The sequence below is a fragment of the Andrographis paniculata genome, unplaced genomic scaffold (assembly GCF_009805555.1).
Source record: "Andrographis paniculata isolate CXL003 unplaced genomic scaffold, ASM980555v1 Contig65END, whole genome shotgun sequence".
NCBI classification, from domain to species: Eukaryota; Viridiplantae; Streptophyta; class Magnoliopsida; order Lamiales; family Acanthaceae; genus Andrographis; species Andrographis paniculata.
The window spans coordinates 3,988,059-4,004,221 of NW_026137601.1; the positions used below are offsets into that span (position 1 = coordinate 3,988,059).

At 34.5% G+C, this 16,163-nt stretch overlaps 1 protein-coding gene across 1 annotated transcript; it reads left to right on the top strand.

The window, feature by feature from the left end:
• The first annotated feature begins 5,455 nt into the window (after positions 1-5,455).
• On the top strand, positions 5,456-15,731 carry LOC127262559 (protein CHROMATIN REMODELING 24). The gene is made up of 25 exons (XM_051291292.1): positions 5,456-5,716; positions 5,796-5,885; positions 6,005-6,103; positions 6,997-7,095; positions 7,220-7,324; positions 7,428-8,311; positions 8,395-8,525; positions 8,621-8,675; positions 9,044-9,169; positions 9,263-9,370; positions 9,485-9,540; positions 9,629-9,719; positions 9,998-10,120; positions 10,209-10,286; positions 10,916-11,122; positions 11,199-11,270; positions 12,138-12,218; positions 12,305-12,423; positions 13,241-13,352; positions 13,613-13,681; positions 14,054-14,148; positions 14,291-14,419; positions 14,647-14,712; positions 14,806-14,938; positions 15,364-15,731. Exons 1-25 carry the CDS (start codon positions 5,614-5,616, stop codon positions 15,487-15,489), a joined length of 3,357 nt encoding a protein of 1,118 aa, XP_051147249.1. The 5' UTR covers positions 5,456-5,613; the 3' UTR covers positions 15,490-15,731.
• Positions 15,732-16,163: the final 432 nt, after the last annotated feature.

Sequence of the window (16,163 nt, forward strand, 5' to 3'; positions counted from 1 at the left end):
GTGTACAATTTGTAGATTCAAATCCAACAGTATTTGAAGTTGCCAAAGTAACATCTCTTATATGAGATTTTTACTTGATAACGCAAATATTTATGTGTATTTTAATTCATGTGAGTATTCTTCGGCCCAAAGGCAGTTGGTAATTGGCAGAATGAAATATACATTTGCGATATGATTATATGGCTTTAACTTATGTGAATAGTTAATCAGTCCAAAGAGTGGTTTATTATTTGACATTACTTATTGTCCATGCATGATTATTGCAACAAGATGACTGCTAGCCATCAATGTTATTGATCCAAATATTTATCATTGATGTTGTACTTAGTATCTTGGGATAAGAATGCATTATTTTTAAACTTCGTTAAGTTTCATAAATATTTATATATATATATATATTTTTCTGTCCCAACATGGTATGAGAATACATATAAGCACTAGAAAGAATCAATATTGATTCATTTGGGTTGCATAAATCTTGACTTGACATTAAAAGTAGACCAACACCTTCGTATGGTGAAAAAAGCACTGCATATGAAAAGTAATTGTTTAAGAAGTGAGATAGGCCTAACACCTAAGTCCGATGATTATTAAGAAAAACAATTCATAAATTTTTCGGAATACAATATCTTATGATATCACTATTGCTAATGAATTCTTTGTCAAAATTAAGAAACGCTTCACCAAAAGTGGTAAGGCGAGAATAAGTATTATTCTTAAAAATCTCATTACCATGAGGTATAATGACAAATTTAACATAAGAGAGTACATTTTGAACATATCTAATATTGTTACTAAATTGAGGGCACTTAAGTTAGACATTTCAGATGACATGTATGTCCTATTGGTCTTGCTCTTGAAAGTAGTTTAACTTCAGTTCAGAGACATACCTGGGGTGTATTTTAGTGTAACAATTTACATCAGTGTGTTTATGCAAGATTTTTTCTATTGCCGAAAAATAATTGATGGTGAAAGATACATCTATATGGGTGACGGCAAGAAAGTTAAAGTTAAAGCCAATGGAAATTTTAGATTATTATTAAGTACCGATTATTATTTGAATTTGGATAAGACATCGTTTGGTAACATCTTTAGTCGAAATTTAATTTTAATCTTTGTTTTGGAAAATTTTGGTTATGATTGTTCATTTGGAAATAAAGTTTAGTCACTTCTATAGTTCAAAATCGGTTGGAACCGCTACCTTATTTGATCATAATAATCGTTATTTGCTTAGTTGTATGGCTTCACATAATGAATTAACCATTGAACATATTTGTATAGCTTTCATGATTGCGGATCTGCTTAATTATTAAAGGGTTTTCACATAAGTCCTATAATGAGCATATTGCTCGTGTGAGAGTGGAATCATATTTCGATATTTCAATTTAGTGGGAGCTAATTAGTAATGTTCAGATACATTTAAGGTTACTTTATTTTATACTGCAGTATACAATATACATTTTTCAGTATTCAATTTTAATTCAGTATTATGTTGTTTTGAATTAAAGTTAAATGAATCAGTTGAAAATAGACATATTAAGATCACATTTCATGAAATTTCCCAGGATGCGCCTGCAATTCCACAATGGGTATCACTCAGACAATGCGCTAATCCCTTACGTTAATTATGTTTTGGGATTATAAGTGCTACCAATAACTAAACAGCTTTTTGGGCCTCGCTAGCAAGTACCACCCATGTCTCCGCGTCCCAACCAAGTCCTGTTTGACGTACAATAAGGTCACACAGATAACCATAGTTAACTTTCAATCCGTTTCTTCGAAGAACTCCTTTATTATTTGCGACCACACCTCTGGAGGAAAATTTTTCTCGTTTATTTCTTCAACAATAAAATGTAACCAGCATATGTGAGTAAAAATATTGTTATAATTCGTAATCCCAATGTGATGGGGGGCGGGGCACTGCTCCCTCAACACCACGGCGACGAGACATCTATGAAGGAGGAACAAAAGAAAAAATGAAACGAATTACAAAAGAGATTACTAGGAAGAACAAAAGAAATTATATACTGTCAAGATTGAAGGCGTCAGTGGAGATGATTAATTTTTGTTTCCTTTTGCGGCTATAAACGACTATAGAACTCCCAACAGAGCTATAGACATCCAGGATATGGTGTGGCTCCAGCTTCTCACTCTCTTTTGGGACATGTATAGCACGAAAGACAAATATTGAAAGTACGCTTATTGCAAAGCAATTGGAAGAACGACTACCGTGATTACGATTATTGGAGATTTAGGTACATCTTACATTTCTTCTCGCCACGTCAAAAGTTAGCACCCCTAGCGGAGCCCAATTGTAGGAAGGTGTACCTCGTTAATATTGTTGAAGATCACCTCTCATACGCGATCGGATATCACGGCCCGTGAAGATTACTATACACGGGTGCTCCGGTGTGGTTGTACGAAGGGAACCCCCTACCGTGCACCACTGGAAAAGAATGAAGAAATACTCAATCAAAGGAATGATAGAATTACAGAGCATCAAATGGATACGCACAATATCATACTCGAAGGGGGCTCCGTTCGGGTTCGGCGGTGTGACTATCCGCACGTTCGTGACAATGTTAGTACAACGCTAATTAACAACCTAGGTATTCTAGGATAAATCATATGTTAGATTCGTTACCGCTAGATTACAAGCTACACTGAGAAAGGGGTATGTGACACTTGAATTGAGCAAGAATAACACGACAATTCAAGTGCATTCGGCATGAATGATTCCACACAACAAGTGGAAACGAAGATCGTACGACATGCGGCCTTAATATGAATACCACCAAACTATTGTCGCATTGTTTTCTGGCAATGTAGTATTGCCATTGCTTTCTCCTACAATTTTCATTTTATTTCTAAGAATTCTAATCTAATTTTCAAAGTGAGTACACACCCCCGTAAAGTATGACTTCAATATATGGGGTAGAAAAATTTTCGAGTCATTTCCGAAACCGTGAGGTGACTAACAGAAAAGTTCTCCTAACAAACCTCAATGCCTCAACGACGACACACATTAAATAAGGTGTCACTACATCTTCCTCTCACTGTGCTAAATTAAAAGCTCCAAGGAAAAGACCAAGGGCTGACGCGTTCGAACCGTGGTGGGCCTCATCGCCGGGTGTTGAACCTGATGAACGGCCACCAGAGCTGCGGTGACGAGCGAGGTCAATTTTTTCTAATACAAGCCCACAACACCACCAGGAATCCGACATCGCCTAATCGATTTACCATGCATTTACACTTATTCGAAATCTCAAAACCTAGTTAACGGGGAACTTTTTCCCATGAAACGAAAGTGCTAACCATAGCACATACTCGACGCCACAAGATATTGAAATAAAAATGCCTACTAAATTGAGACATAAAGACTACTCAAATATGTCGAAGCTCCATTAAACCCAAATCGGAAGTGAAAATTTCAGACGTATCGTGAAAGATAAATAGAGGTGGTTAAACGCACTCTCGCTGCCTCCCGGTAAACGACGTCCTACACCAAGATCTACACACAGTGTCGCATTCCTACTTGCAAGCTCCTACTTGGATCTGTAACAAGGAGGACCGACATAAAAGAAAGAATTTGTGGAAGAAGGGAGGTTGTGTTTTATTTGAAGGGGTGGAAGAATGTGGAAGGGTGGTTGAGTATGATAAATGCAAGGGAATGAGAATAATAATTTTTGGTCAAACCCTATGTCCCTACGCGTTTGTCGCCTACGGAGGATCTCGCGCCCAATTTTTCCCTAACCGTAAATGTACAGTAAGCTTCCGAGACTTAGCGCCAGATAAACACACCCAAGAGATTTGAGATTGAATTGAAATTCCACGAGTTGGATAAGTCCTTTTAATTATTCTTATCAGAGGTTGAATTCAAATTTAGAAAAGTAAAGCAATTTTTAGCTTGAATCTTTCCTTAAATAATTTTTTTTACTATTTTTTAAAAATATATTATTTAAATAAAAAATTTTATTTTATTTTTTTATCACACAAAATATTACTGCAATGTGTTTAGTACAGAGGAATAGAAATAGTCTCATTTCCCTTGTTTGTTTGATTCAGAGTAATAGAAGTTGAGAAATAGATCATTTTCATTTCTCTGCCATATGCAATGAAGATAAATGATGCGGCACTATATATATATATATTTTTTTATTATTCTTATTTTTTTTACTATTTAATTTTTATAATTTTTTTAAAATTATACTATTTCAATTTTATAAAAATTAAATTAAATTTATTGTTAAAGTATTTAATTTGTACAATTTTTTAAGAAATTGTATTAAAATATAATTTTAAAAAAACGGTATATAATTTATAATTTTTTTTTTTGAAAAAAGTCACCAAAAATATTTTTCATGAATTCTGATTCGTTAGAACTTTTTTTTATTTAATCCAGTTAATCATTTATTGTTGTTTGATTCATTCGTATATCTGCATTTTTTTACACGACTGAATTCTCTATTTTACCGAATTAGAGAATTAATTCTCATTTTTTACCCAATTTTATTTCTCAGCAATTCCATTATCTATTCTCATTTCTTTGTAATTTTATTTTCTATACCAAATGCCCCTTAATGACGTGAGAGAAATGAAAATGTTTTAATTTTTCTTGTTTGTTTGAGTAAGGGAAATGGAAATTGAAATTGAGAAATAAATAATTTCCATTTCTCTGATTTTATTTATCTCTCAAATCCAGAGAAATGAGGAGAAATGAATATTGCAGTACTATTATTATTTTTTGATTTTTTTTATATACTATTTAGTTTTTATAATTTTTAAAAATTATATTATTTCAATTTTATAAAACACATTAAATTTATTATTCAAAAATTTAATTTTTACTATTTTTGAAAAAAAAATGTACTAACATATAATCTTACAAAACTCGTTTGTAATTTATAATTTAAAAAAATAACCAAAAATATTTTTTCATAAATTTTCACTAGTTACAACTCTCTTTTATAGATTAATCATTTATTCAATAACTACATTTTTTTTACCTTTTTTAATTGAATTCTCTATTTTATCAAACTAAGATAATTAATTTTGATTCTTTACTCAATTCATTTTCTCAGTAATTCCATTATCTACTTTAATTTCTCTTCAATTCTATTCTCTGTACCAAATGGCTCATAGGATGTGTTTGTTTGAGAATTTTATTATTCATTCAATTTTTTTTACTTTAAAAATATCAAATTAAATATTTATTTTTTATATTATATTAAAAAATAATTTTATATCAATACATATTTATATTACATTGTATAACCATTCAAATTCAAAATTTTTATTATTCAAATCTCAAACTCGAAATCCAAAACCTCAACAAACACATTCTAAATATAATTTTTTTTACGGGTTTTAAATTTTTTCAAAATTTGGAAACTGCACGACTCTTTTACATATAAGGATCCCAATATTTGTACGATCGGCGAAAAGTCATTACAAATTCAAAGAGACCAGTTAGACTACGTTCACAACATAAACCCTACTCTGGTTTCAATCCATTTTACAAATTCCAAAATTCAAATCTTGAGTGCAAGAGCGGGAAGTGTGGAGGAAACCGAGGGACACCCTTCTTCCCCGGCAGTCCGGCAACATCGTCAAATGGCAGACGGGAAAAGGAAGCAGGCGCTCAGCCTCAATCAGCTCCACAATCGATATCTCCTTGACCTCTCCGCTTCGCAGGCCAAGTCTAAATACACGCCAGGTGAGTTACTTTCACAAACAAGTTGCTTTTGCCGAAGCCTTAGGGTTTATTCGACTCCTGGCTTGATTTTTGGGAACAGTGGTGGATGCTAACACTCACTCGGAGGGGGAGATTGGCGGAGATGACGGTTTTCCCCGATTCGATTTTGGTACTCCTTCTCCCGAGCAAGGTATTCTTGCTTCCATGTATATATATATATATATATGTATATTTATGTATAGATTCCCTTCCCCTTTTTACATCTGGTGTGTTTGCGTGGAAATGATATGTAATATTTTGGTGTTGAAGAAAAAGGGGATGTTGAAGAGCATATGCCTAAGGTTAAGGATTTTTCACCCCGGCTGTTTGCTGGCATTGCTGATTTGGACTCTCCGAGCTCCACTAGTGGTATCTGTTCTTATCTTTCTATGTGTTTACATTCTTGCCTGCGGGACATTTTCCGAGCACCTATTTATTGTTGTGCATTTGTTTTAATTTTCTTTATTGCTACAGTGGTTCCATCTAATGTTATGCATATGTTTCGAGGACATCCGCTAATAAACCAGATATTTATTTCTCTTTCATGACATCTATATAAATGAAGCATAATAGTTGTTGGGATTTGATTTGCGGAAACAAGAACTCAAAAAAATGCAAAATGATACGTGCTCATGGACCTGACTCATAGAATTGAAAAATATATAAACAGTGAATAATTTACATGCTCATGGATTTTATTGAATGCGCAGATGGTTGATTAGAAAATGATAAAATTATATCGTCTGATAAATATCTAAGCAGTGAACTGAAAATGTTACTTGCTCATGGACCTGATTCATACAACTGATCTATTTTTCATTTACGCAACCCTTTCTGTATAGAACTAAATCCTAGACCAGGGATAATTTTAATTTTATTGTAAAGAGACTTGTTCTAATGATAGATGGATACCTAAACTGAATATTGGAAGTATAACTAATTCAAATAGACATCTAAATATAAAATTACTGTCCTAAATCCAAGAAATAGTGGATAATCAATCAAAAATTGTACCTGAACTAATGTAAAACGCTACAAATGGATAATTTGTGATGTTTGTTTCCCTTTCAAGACATGGGAATGAAGCATACAACCAAAGTACCACTGGAATTGTGCCACTTTGAAGAAAAGTGGGAAAGTTGATATGATTTTGTCAATCTAATTGTACTTTATCTCAGTCTCAGTGTGTTTTGCATGATTTTTTTTAATTTCTTATGAATAAATTGATATGCTTTTGGTTGTTATTTATCATCTGTGAAAAGCCCTGGAGCCTCATGGAAATGCTACTGAAGAAGGCGGAATCTCTACTGAGAGACATCCAACAACTAATGAATCATGTGGATTTACATCAAATTCTCCAGGTATAAACATGCCATTTGATAGTAAATTATAACTCCTTTTATAGTTCTCTCTTTCCCTCGCATGCTTACTCCATGAAATATATTTTTAGCTTTAACACAATTCAAGTTGCCCTGAATTGCTCAGGTGATGTGAAACCTGATGATATTGAGCTTGAGAGTTGCAGAATATTTGAAAAAGAAGAGAATGCTCCCGGGAAAGATTCTTTGGAATATAATTCCACTTACCCAGGTTTTCTAGACTCTTTATGTACCACTACCAACCATATATATTCTCCTATGGTGCATGCTTCTGGAATACATTCACTTTCATGGATATTGTGGAATTCTTGCAGAAGAAGTTAGGCAGACAAAGGTAAGAATTGAAGGCAGACGCCGCCTTTGCAGAGTATCGAAGGATGATGACAATGATGTTGGTGCTGGGAAAACTTCCACGAGAGATGAAGATCCACTGATTGATGAATTATTTGATTTTGATTCACCTCTTCAGATGAAAAAACCAAACAATAAAGGTGGAAATGAAATCAGGGATATCCTGGACGATTTAAGCTCGAAGCTTGATTTGCTTTCTATTGAGAAGAAAAGGGTCCCCAAGAAGGTAGATTTGAAAGAGGATTTCCATGAGCCAGTGACAAGTAAAATATATAATGCTCCCATAAAAGAGGGGTTGCTTGAGACTGCCACTTCTTCAAACTTGTTTTCATCTGATTCCCCTGAGGAGACACAGGAGTTAAAATATAAAGACACCAATGCACCCCAAAAGAAAAAAAATTACATTTCTGATGTTAAGGATGATGATAGGGCCAGCAGAAATATGCATAAGTATGGGAAAATTGACACTAATGAACATAGAAAGACTCATATAAAGTCAGGATCTGGTAAAGAAGCTCATCTTCCCAACTTTAAAAGAGAAGAGAAGGAACGATATACTGACAACTATGCTGCTTTGAGTAAGTTGGGTAAAGAAGCTCGTGTTCCTAACTTCCAAAGGAAACCTATTGAGTTATCAGATGATGAATCTAATGACATTACTACATTGGGTGATCATTTGGATGACTTCACTTTGACTGGTTCAAGGAACACATATAAGTTACCTGGTAAAATAGCTAAAATTTTGTATCCACATCAACGTGAAGGACTAAAGTGGCTTTGGTCTCTACATTGTATGGGCAAGGGTGGTATTTTGGGGGATGATATGGGCCTGGGAAAAACAATGCAGGTAAAGGAAATAAATACTTGTGCTGATAATTTCTTTTTCCCATACTATTACATCAGATTGACCTTTCTTGAACTCACTTCCAGATTTGCAGCTTTATAGCTGGATTATTTCACTCAAATTTGGTTAGGAGGGTCTTGGTTGTTGCACCAAAAACACTATTAACCCATTGGATAAAGGAGCTATCAACAGTTGGGCTCTCTCAGAAGACAAGAGAGTATGGAGTTCTCTTTGTTTTCTGTAATCGCTGTAAATTGTGTTATTTTCATGACATGGCTAAGAGGAATGTAAATGTTTTTCCTCTTTTGCTAGGTATTTTGCAACTTGCACAAAAACTCGCCATTATGAACTTCAATATGTGCTTCAGGTATTCTGCCTTATCTCCTGTGTAATCAAGAGTAGAAGGATTTTAATGGTAACAGTGTTCTAACTCATCACTAATAATGTAGGAGTAGATTCTAACTCATCACTAATAATGTAGGAGTAGGAAGTGTTAGTTAAACATGAAGGACTAAAGTGGCTTTGGTCTTATTGTACTTAACATCAACATCGCATGGTTCATTTCTCCTGTAAACATGATTTCATTATAAGTTTTGATTATAAGCAGAGATTAAGTACTTCTGGACCTTTTTCTATGACACTAATTGAATGTATCTATCTGATGTTGTATTAATTACTCTACTTCCTTTTTTAGTATTTGTTTTCTCTATTAATTCTCTTATGGCTTCACTACAGGACAAAGGTGTGCTTTTAACAACATATGATATTGTGCGGAACAATACAAAATCCTTATGTGGAGATTACAATTACAATGAGGACGAGGACGAAGAAGAAACATGGGATTATATGATTCTTGATGAAGTAGGTGTAATGTTCTATACGTCATGCCTCTGCTTTTGTATGCTAAGAAATGCCTTATTTTATCATCAATATTATTCCCTGTCAAAATATTAGGGCCATCTTATAAAGAATCCAAGTACGCAAAGGGCAAAAAGTTTACTTCAGATTCCTTGTCGACACCGTATCATTATCAGTGGCACACCACTTCAAAACAATCTAAAGGTAGTATGGGGTTGGCTTTTGAGCTTTTATTGTAGTGTTGATTTTAATGATTTTCTTTCTTTATGAAAAGTACATATAGTGACATTGTTCTCCCCACTTCTTATTTTAATATAGGAATTGTGGGCCTTATTTAATTTCTGCTGTCCTGAGCTTCTGGGAGACAAGAAAGAGTAATCCTCTCACAAGGCTTTCATGCAGCTGCTTTGTTGAGTTTTCACAGCCAATTTTGATTCTTTTCTCTTGCTGCTCATTATTAAGGTTTAAGGACAAATATGAGCACTTCATCAGTCGAGGAAATGAAAAAAATGCTTCTGATCGAGAAAAACGTATTGGTTCATCTGTTGCAAAGGTGACTTCTAAAAATTTATATATTTGTTTCTGCATTTTGGATTAAAGAGGATTGGATGATCGGACATTTTGTGTATGGCTTGAGGGTGGTCATTTCGATTGATTTACTGATGATGAATTCTTGCAGTTTTTCATATTCTGAATGATTTTACTGCATGTTAACATGTTGTCAAGATTACTTTAATTAAAGTTTTTCATCTAAAGCCCTTGTTGTGATTGCTTTAGTTAAAAATTTCAATCTGAATGCCTTGTCAAGATTTGCATTTTTGTTGACTTCAGAAACTCAGAGACTGTATTCAACCATACTTTTTGAGACGTATGAAAAGTGAAGTATTTGGTGATGACAATACGCTTTCCAAAAAGAATGAAATCATTGTATGGCTACGACTAACTCAATGTCAGGTATGGATTATGTCTTGTTGTTATTATCAATGACTTCCCTTTTCAAGTTGATAAAAAAATCTTATGGAGTGATCTCCCATGAATCCAGCGTCAACTTTATGAAGCCTTCTTGAAGAGTGAGATTGTTATATCAGCTTTTGATGGTTCCCCTCTTGCTGCTATCACGGTAATTTGCTAAAATAGCCTTTTCTTTTGGTTTTAGTGGTTTTTATTGCCCCCTGATACAACTACTTGTGACTGGAATATGGTAGGAATTGAATGATATTCATATGCAATTAGCTAGCCTCATCCCTTATCTATCTGCAAACAGACGTTTCTGTGATTTTTATTTGTATATATTTTCTGAAATACAACTCTTGACTTATTGAATTGCTGGAATATGGTAGGAATTGAATGATATGCATATGCAATTAGCAAGCCTCATCCCTTAAACGGACGTTTCTGTGATTTTTATTTATTTATATTTTCTGAAATACAACTCTTGACTGATTGAATTGATTAATTTACTGATTCTTATTGATGCATTGAAGAAAAACAATACAAATGATGGTTCATAAGCATAAGAAAATAAATAATCAAATAAACAATTCTATGTATCAATTTTTGTCGCAAACTTCTTGTTACTAGGAGTATAAGCTCAGAACAGAGAAGTTCTAGGTACTATGTAACAAGCACAAAAAGGTTGATAAGCAAATCATCTGACAGATTTTCCAAAATGCTTCTATTCAGCTCACACCTATGTGCATGGGCAATTATTGTTTTCCAGAAAGATTGACACTTTTCCCTTGGATGTAGATCTTGAAAAAAATATGCGATCATCCACTTCTACTAACAAAACGAGCCGCTGAAGATTTGCTGGAAGGAATGGATTCAGTTGCTGACAAGGAAGATCATCGTGTTGCTGAGAAATTGGCCATGCACATAGCGGATGTTGCTTTGAAACATGACATTGTTGAGAACCATGATGTCTCTTGCAAATTATCATTTCTATTGGGTTTATTGGTAAAGTTCATTTGAGCACAGTACATATGTTTAACTTTAAGATTTTTCATATCTTATAATTTATGCTTGTTGGCAGGCTGATCTTATACCGAAGGGACATAATGTGCTTATTTTTTCACAAACTCGAAAGATGCTTAATTTAATTCAGGTTAGTCTAAAATGTGTTGTTTAGCTTTTTGTGTTGAGATCTTCAATGAAGCACCCACATCTATAGTTGGAAGATTTTGACATCAATTACATATTGACCTGCATCTGTTTTTTTAGAACCTGTGTCGTTGGTGCATTCCTTAGTGGCTTAGTATTTTGCAAACAACATTTGAGAATGCTAGACACTTAAAACTTCCTTGCAAATTTTAGTGCTGATCAAGCCTATAGTATATAGCCTATAAGAAACATTCACAGTTGATAGTATTGCCACATAATTACTTGAAGGGAGATGGTCTTTTTGAACAGGGACATTGTAGGATAGCCATACAAGCAACAGAGTTGGGATGTATGCAGTATTTATAATTGCATACAGTAAAACTGGGAGAATGATGATGTACCTCCCATTTGAGATTAGGGACTGCAACTGATGTTGTACCATGAAACATTATTTCCTAAGCATACTCACCATTTTAACATAAAATATCTTTCACTGTGTTTTTGGAATCCCAACCTTGTTCATGCATATTAAAAGTTTACAGCTCATGCACATCACATTTAGGGAAATGACCTTTTTACCTTCAATACAATATCACACATCATAATGCAATAAATTGTTATGTGACTATAGGTCCTTTCTTCAATTGCATATTTTGGTTATGCTGCTTGATATTGAGAACAATGCTACTGATTGCCAACATTGTCATAAAGTTAGTTTTCCAGTATTTTAATTTACTTCATGATGTTCCTCAAATTGGTTACACCTTTTAAAATTTGAAGTTAAGGTTTCAAAATAATTACTGTACGAATTTTTGCATCTTGAAACCTTTTGTTATCTGGAAAACAAGTCAGACCCTTTTTTTCTACTCAGGAATCTCTGGAGTCCAATGACTACAAATACATGCGGATTGATGGGACTACGAAAGCAAGTGATAGAGCTAAAATTGTCCAGGTTTTTCTTTTCTCAATTAGTATGATGTGAAAAAAAAAAAATTCATAGATGAGATATCATTGTCATCACCTGTTTGTTGCTTGTAGGAATTTCAAGACGGACGTGGAGCCCCAATTTTCCTTTTAACATCCCAAGTTGGTGGGTTAGGCCTTACACTCACTAATGCAGACCGTGTAATTGTGGTTGATCCTGCATGGAATCCAAGGTATGATTGTATAATGTTTTACAAATTTTGGATGCTAGTTTATCTGAGGGAAAGTTGTGTTTGTTTCAAAGAAATCTCAAAATGCACTTCATTTTATTGCATGATTTAATTGGTTAATTGAAAAGTATACGCTGCTCAATTTACATAGCTATAAAATTGTCTTTGTACTGTTGACAATCCAATCTATCCACCTATCTATATGTTTTGAGGATACATGTTTGTTTCTGTCACACCATCACATTTGATGACTCCTATCATGTGCTCAACATTGACTCTTTATATCTTACAAGCATAAAATATCTTGGCAATTATTCTTTGAGTTGTCCTTATATGTTAATTCTGCAGCATTGTCAGTAGATCAATCAAATTGTATAGGACTGAAGAAGGATGTTTGTAGAAGTGGAAAATATTTTCCTCTTGATCTTCCATTGTTAGGCTGTGTTTATATATGTCTTGAAAGTGTGTGCACTGTGCAGTTTTGGGTTGGTTTGGGAATTATAAGAAGTTGAATATAAAATTATTGTTTGATGTGATTAAATAGGTATTGGATGTGATGTTTTCAATAGAAAATAGATTTTTGATATAAAACTCTAAATGAAATTGTGCTTGGAATGTGATGTTTCTTAGGAAGAGAAGTTTTGGTGAATAACATGAAAACAAGTTTGAAAAAATAGGTAACTGAGTCTTAACTTTTTGCAATCACATTTGAAGGCACCTAGCATCATCAGAACTTTGACATGTTTATACCTTTAATTTACATAAAATATTCGGTTCTCAGTTATTTATTTAAATGTTATCCCTGTATGCAAATCTGCAGCACTGACAGTCAGAGTGTAGATCGAGCATATCGCATAGGACAGAAGAAGGATGTCGTTGTATACAGATTAATGACATGTAGCACGGTGGAAGAGAAAATCTATAGAAAGCAGGTTTGTAGATTGCTGTGTTTAGAATTCACTTTGATGAACAATAGAGATGGCGTTTTGGAATTCCAAGATAAAAGCCTACAGAAACCAACCGGCTGAAATTATGAGCTTCTGATTGACGCTGGAGTTCCGATTTAGATCCTGATCCAATTTGTCATTCATTGCACAAGCATTTTACTGAATGCCTTTACTACCCATTTTGTTACTCGTTGAGTTTGAGCGCTCATTGGTGCATGCATAAAATTTTCAAAATTGCAATTCAGGTGTTCAAAGGAGGATTATTCAGAAGTGCAACTGAACATAAAGAACAGATTCGGTACTTTAGCCAACAGGTACTTGTTTCGCTAGAATGGTGAACATAAAGAAATGTGTTTTCTATATATTTAGGAATATTGTGGTTTGTGGAAATTCAAAGTCCATCAACAACATACTTGTTAACCCGGAAGTTGGACATGCATGTTATTAGTAAATTAGTCCTTGAATCAAACAAACTACAAATTACTAGATATAATTGCTTGAGGAAAAGTACAATGCTACATCATTTGATAAATGTGTATTATGTTCCTTGCCTTTTATCACTTTTTTATATTTTCTAATACCTTGTTATGCCCAACAGTCAAGAACATTTATACTGATGGCGTATGAAATTATTTGTTTCCCATGTAATGTTATTGTTGACACAATTGTTGAGCATGAAATTTCAGGATCTGAAAGATCTTTTCAGTTTGCCAAAACAAGGGTTTGATGTTTCTCTGACTCAACAGCAGCTGCTGGAAGAGCATGATCAGGAACATACAATGTAACGAACTTATTAGGCATTCTCTTTTATGTGATACTTTATAAAGTAACTGTACAATCCAATGCTGTTACTGTTAATTTTGTATTTTCACAATAATTATGTTGTTTATTCTGATCCCCAAGTTTGTAATTGTTTCATCCAGGGACGAGTCTCTCAGAGATCATGTAAAATTCCTTGAAACTCTCAACATAGCTGGAGTTAGCCAGCATAGCTTACTGTTCTCTAAGGCGGCACCTGCACAAGCAGTGGAGATAGAGGAGGAAGTGAGAAGGTGATGTACTTTATTTAAACTAGTCGATTTCAAATGTCCAATTATTGGTTTTTGGATTTAAATTTTGATTCCTGAGGAAGTTGATACGGAAATGTTGTATTACTGTATTTCACCTTCAAAATGTTTATCATATATGGCTGCTGTTATGTTATCCTCATTGCCTTGTAAACGCACTGGAATATTTGTGTCTTCGAATGATATGATTTATCTCATTGTTTCGTTCACAGGCCAAGAGCGAATGTGTTTATGGGGAATGCACCTTGGCGACCATCTCGTGAACAAGATGTTGAGGGGTATTGCTGTTGATTTAAAGGCTGCATTGCTTTTTCACTCATAATTTCTTAATGATTGTTCGGTGTGACAGAAAAAAGTTTTATATATGGCAGAGCACAATATGCATTTAACCCCAAGGATGTTGTGAACAAAGTACAGAGAAACCCAAATCCTGTTGTCCGGAAACCATCAGAAGCTGAAATTAGAGAGCGGATTACTCGTTTGTCTCATATCTTTGCTAATAAGGTAAGCATTCTTGAAACTGATTATTACCTTCAGATTGCTCGTTTTCATCGCTAAGGAAATCTACATGATCCTTTAGTAGGCTAGCCTAACAAAAGCATTGAAGTAATAGGCTTACTTATTGAAAGCTCAAACTTATTAGTTCTCTCTTGAACACTGTGAAATATTCATGAGGTGAAAGATTGTTATATGGCAATGAATAATGCTTATGAGCTTACATGTTTTGATCGCTATGGATCTTCAAGAGCCAAATAATGTTATCGCTAACTTCAATTTGTTGGTTTCATATTAGATTGATACGAACATTTACCGAATCCAGCATCCATCTAAATGTTGAACCATTTTTCACTACTACAAGTGTGATTCAGTTACATATACACTTTCATTTCTGCAATTTGGATCAACATTCATGAATACAATGGTTGCAGGCTGCTGTCTCCAAACTGCCTGACAAGGGAGAGAAACTATACAACCAGATAAGTGCATTGAACCGGCAACTCGAACAGATGAGAATGACACAGGGCGGAAATAAGGACAATGCGATTGAGCTGTAGATTAGATAGAAATAGATCATGCCAATGCTTCTATAACCCCGGCATTCTTCCCATAAACTTATTTTGATTTGAGCACTGCATTTGCCCACACGATGTGGCATTTTGATATCAAAGTCGTGCTCGAGGTCTCAGGTTTTACAGCAGCAGTATCTCACTGTCCTTGTGTTCCATTTTCTTCTTGCTTCTTTTCGACTGTTTCATATATATTTGAATGACGATAAAATCGTTCGTTTTAGTTTATAGTCCTCGACTAATGTAGACAAAATGTGCAGTGTTTATTCATTGCTAGAGCCTCTCCTAGATTGCCATTATGTCCAGCTTCCCGAACTTCTTGACGGTGCAATCGACAGCTTGCCTCACCTCATCTTCAACAGTTACGTTGCAGTGATGGTAGACTGCGCTGCAGGCGCATAGTTTGTCGCAGAGGTGTTGGCCGAGGTTGTCTTGAATGTCGACTATGCGCATACTTTAGCGCCGTGATGGCCTCGCCGATGCCGGTTACTAATGCAACCTTGCCGGATAACCTGAAAATTGAAAGGTAAGTAAACATGAATCAATTCAGGTAGGGGTGTGTGTATATGCTCGAGGATAAATTTATTGAAAAGATAGATTATTTTTACCTTTGGGAGGTTAAAGAAGAAACAAAGGGCGTGGAGTCTGTTGATGCCATAGTA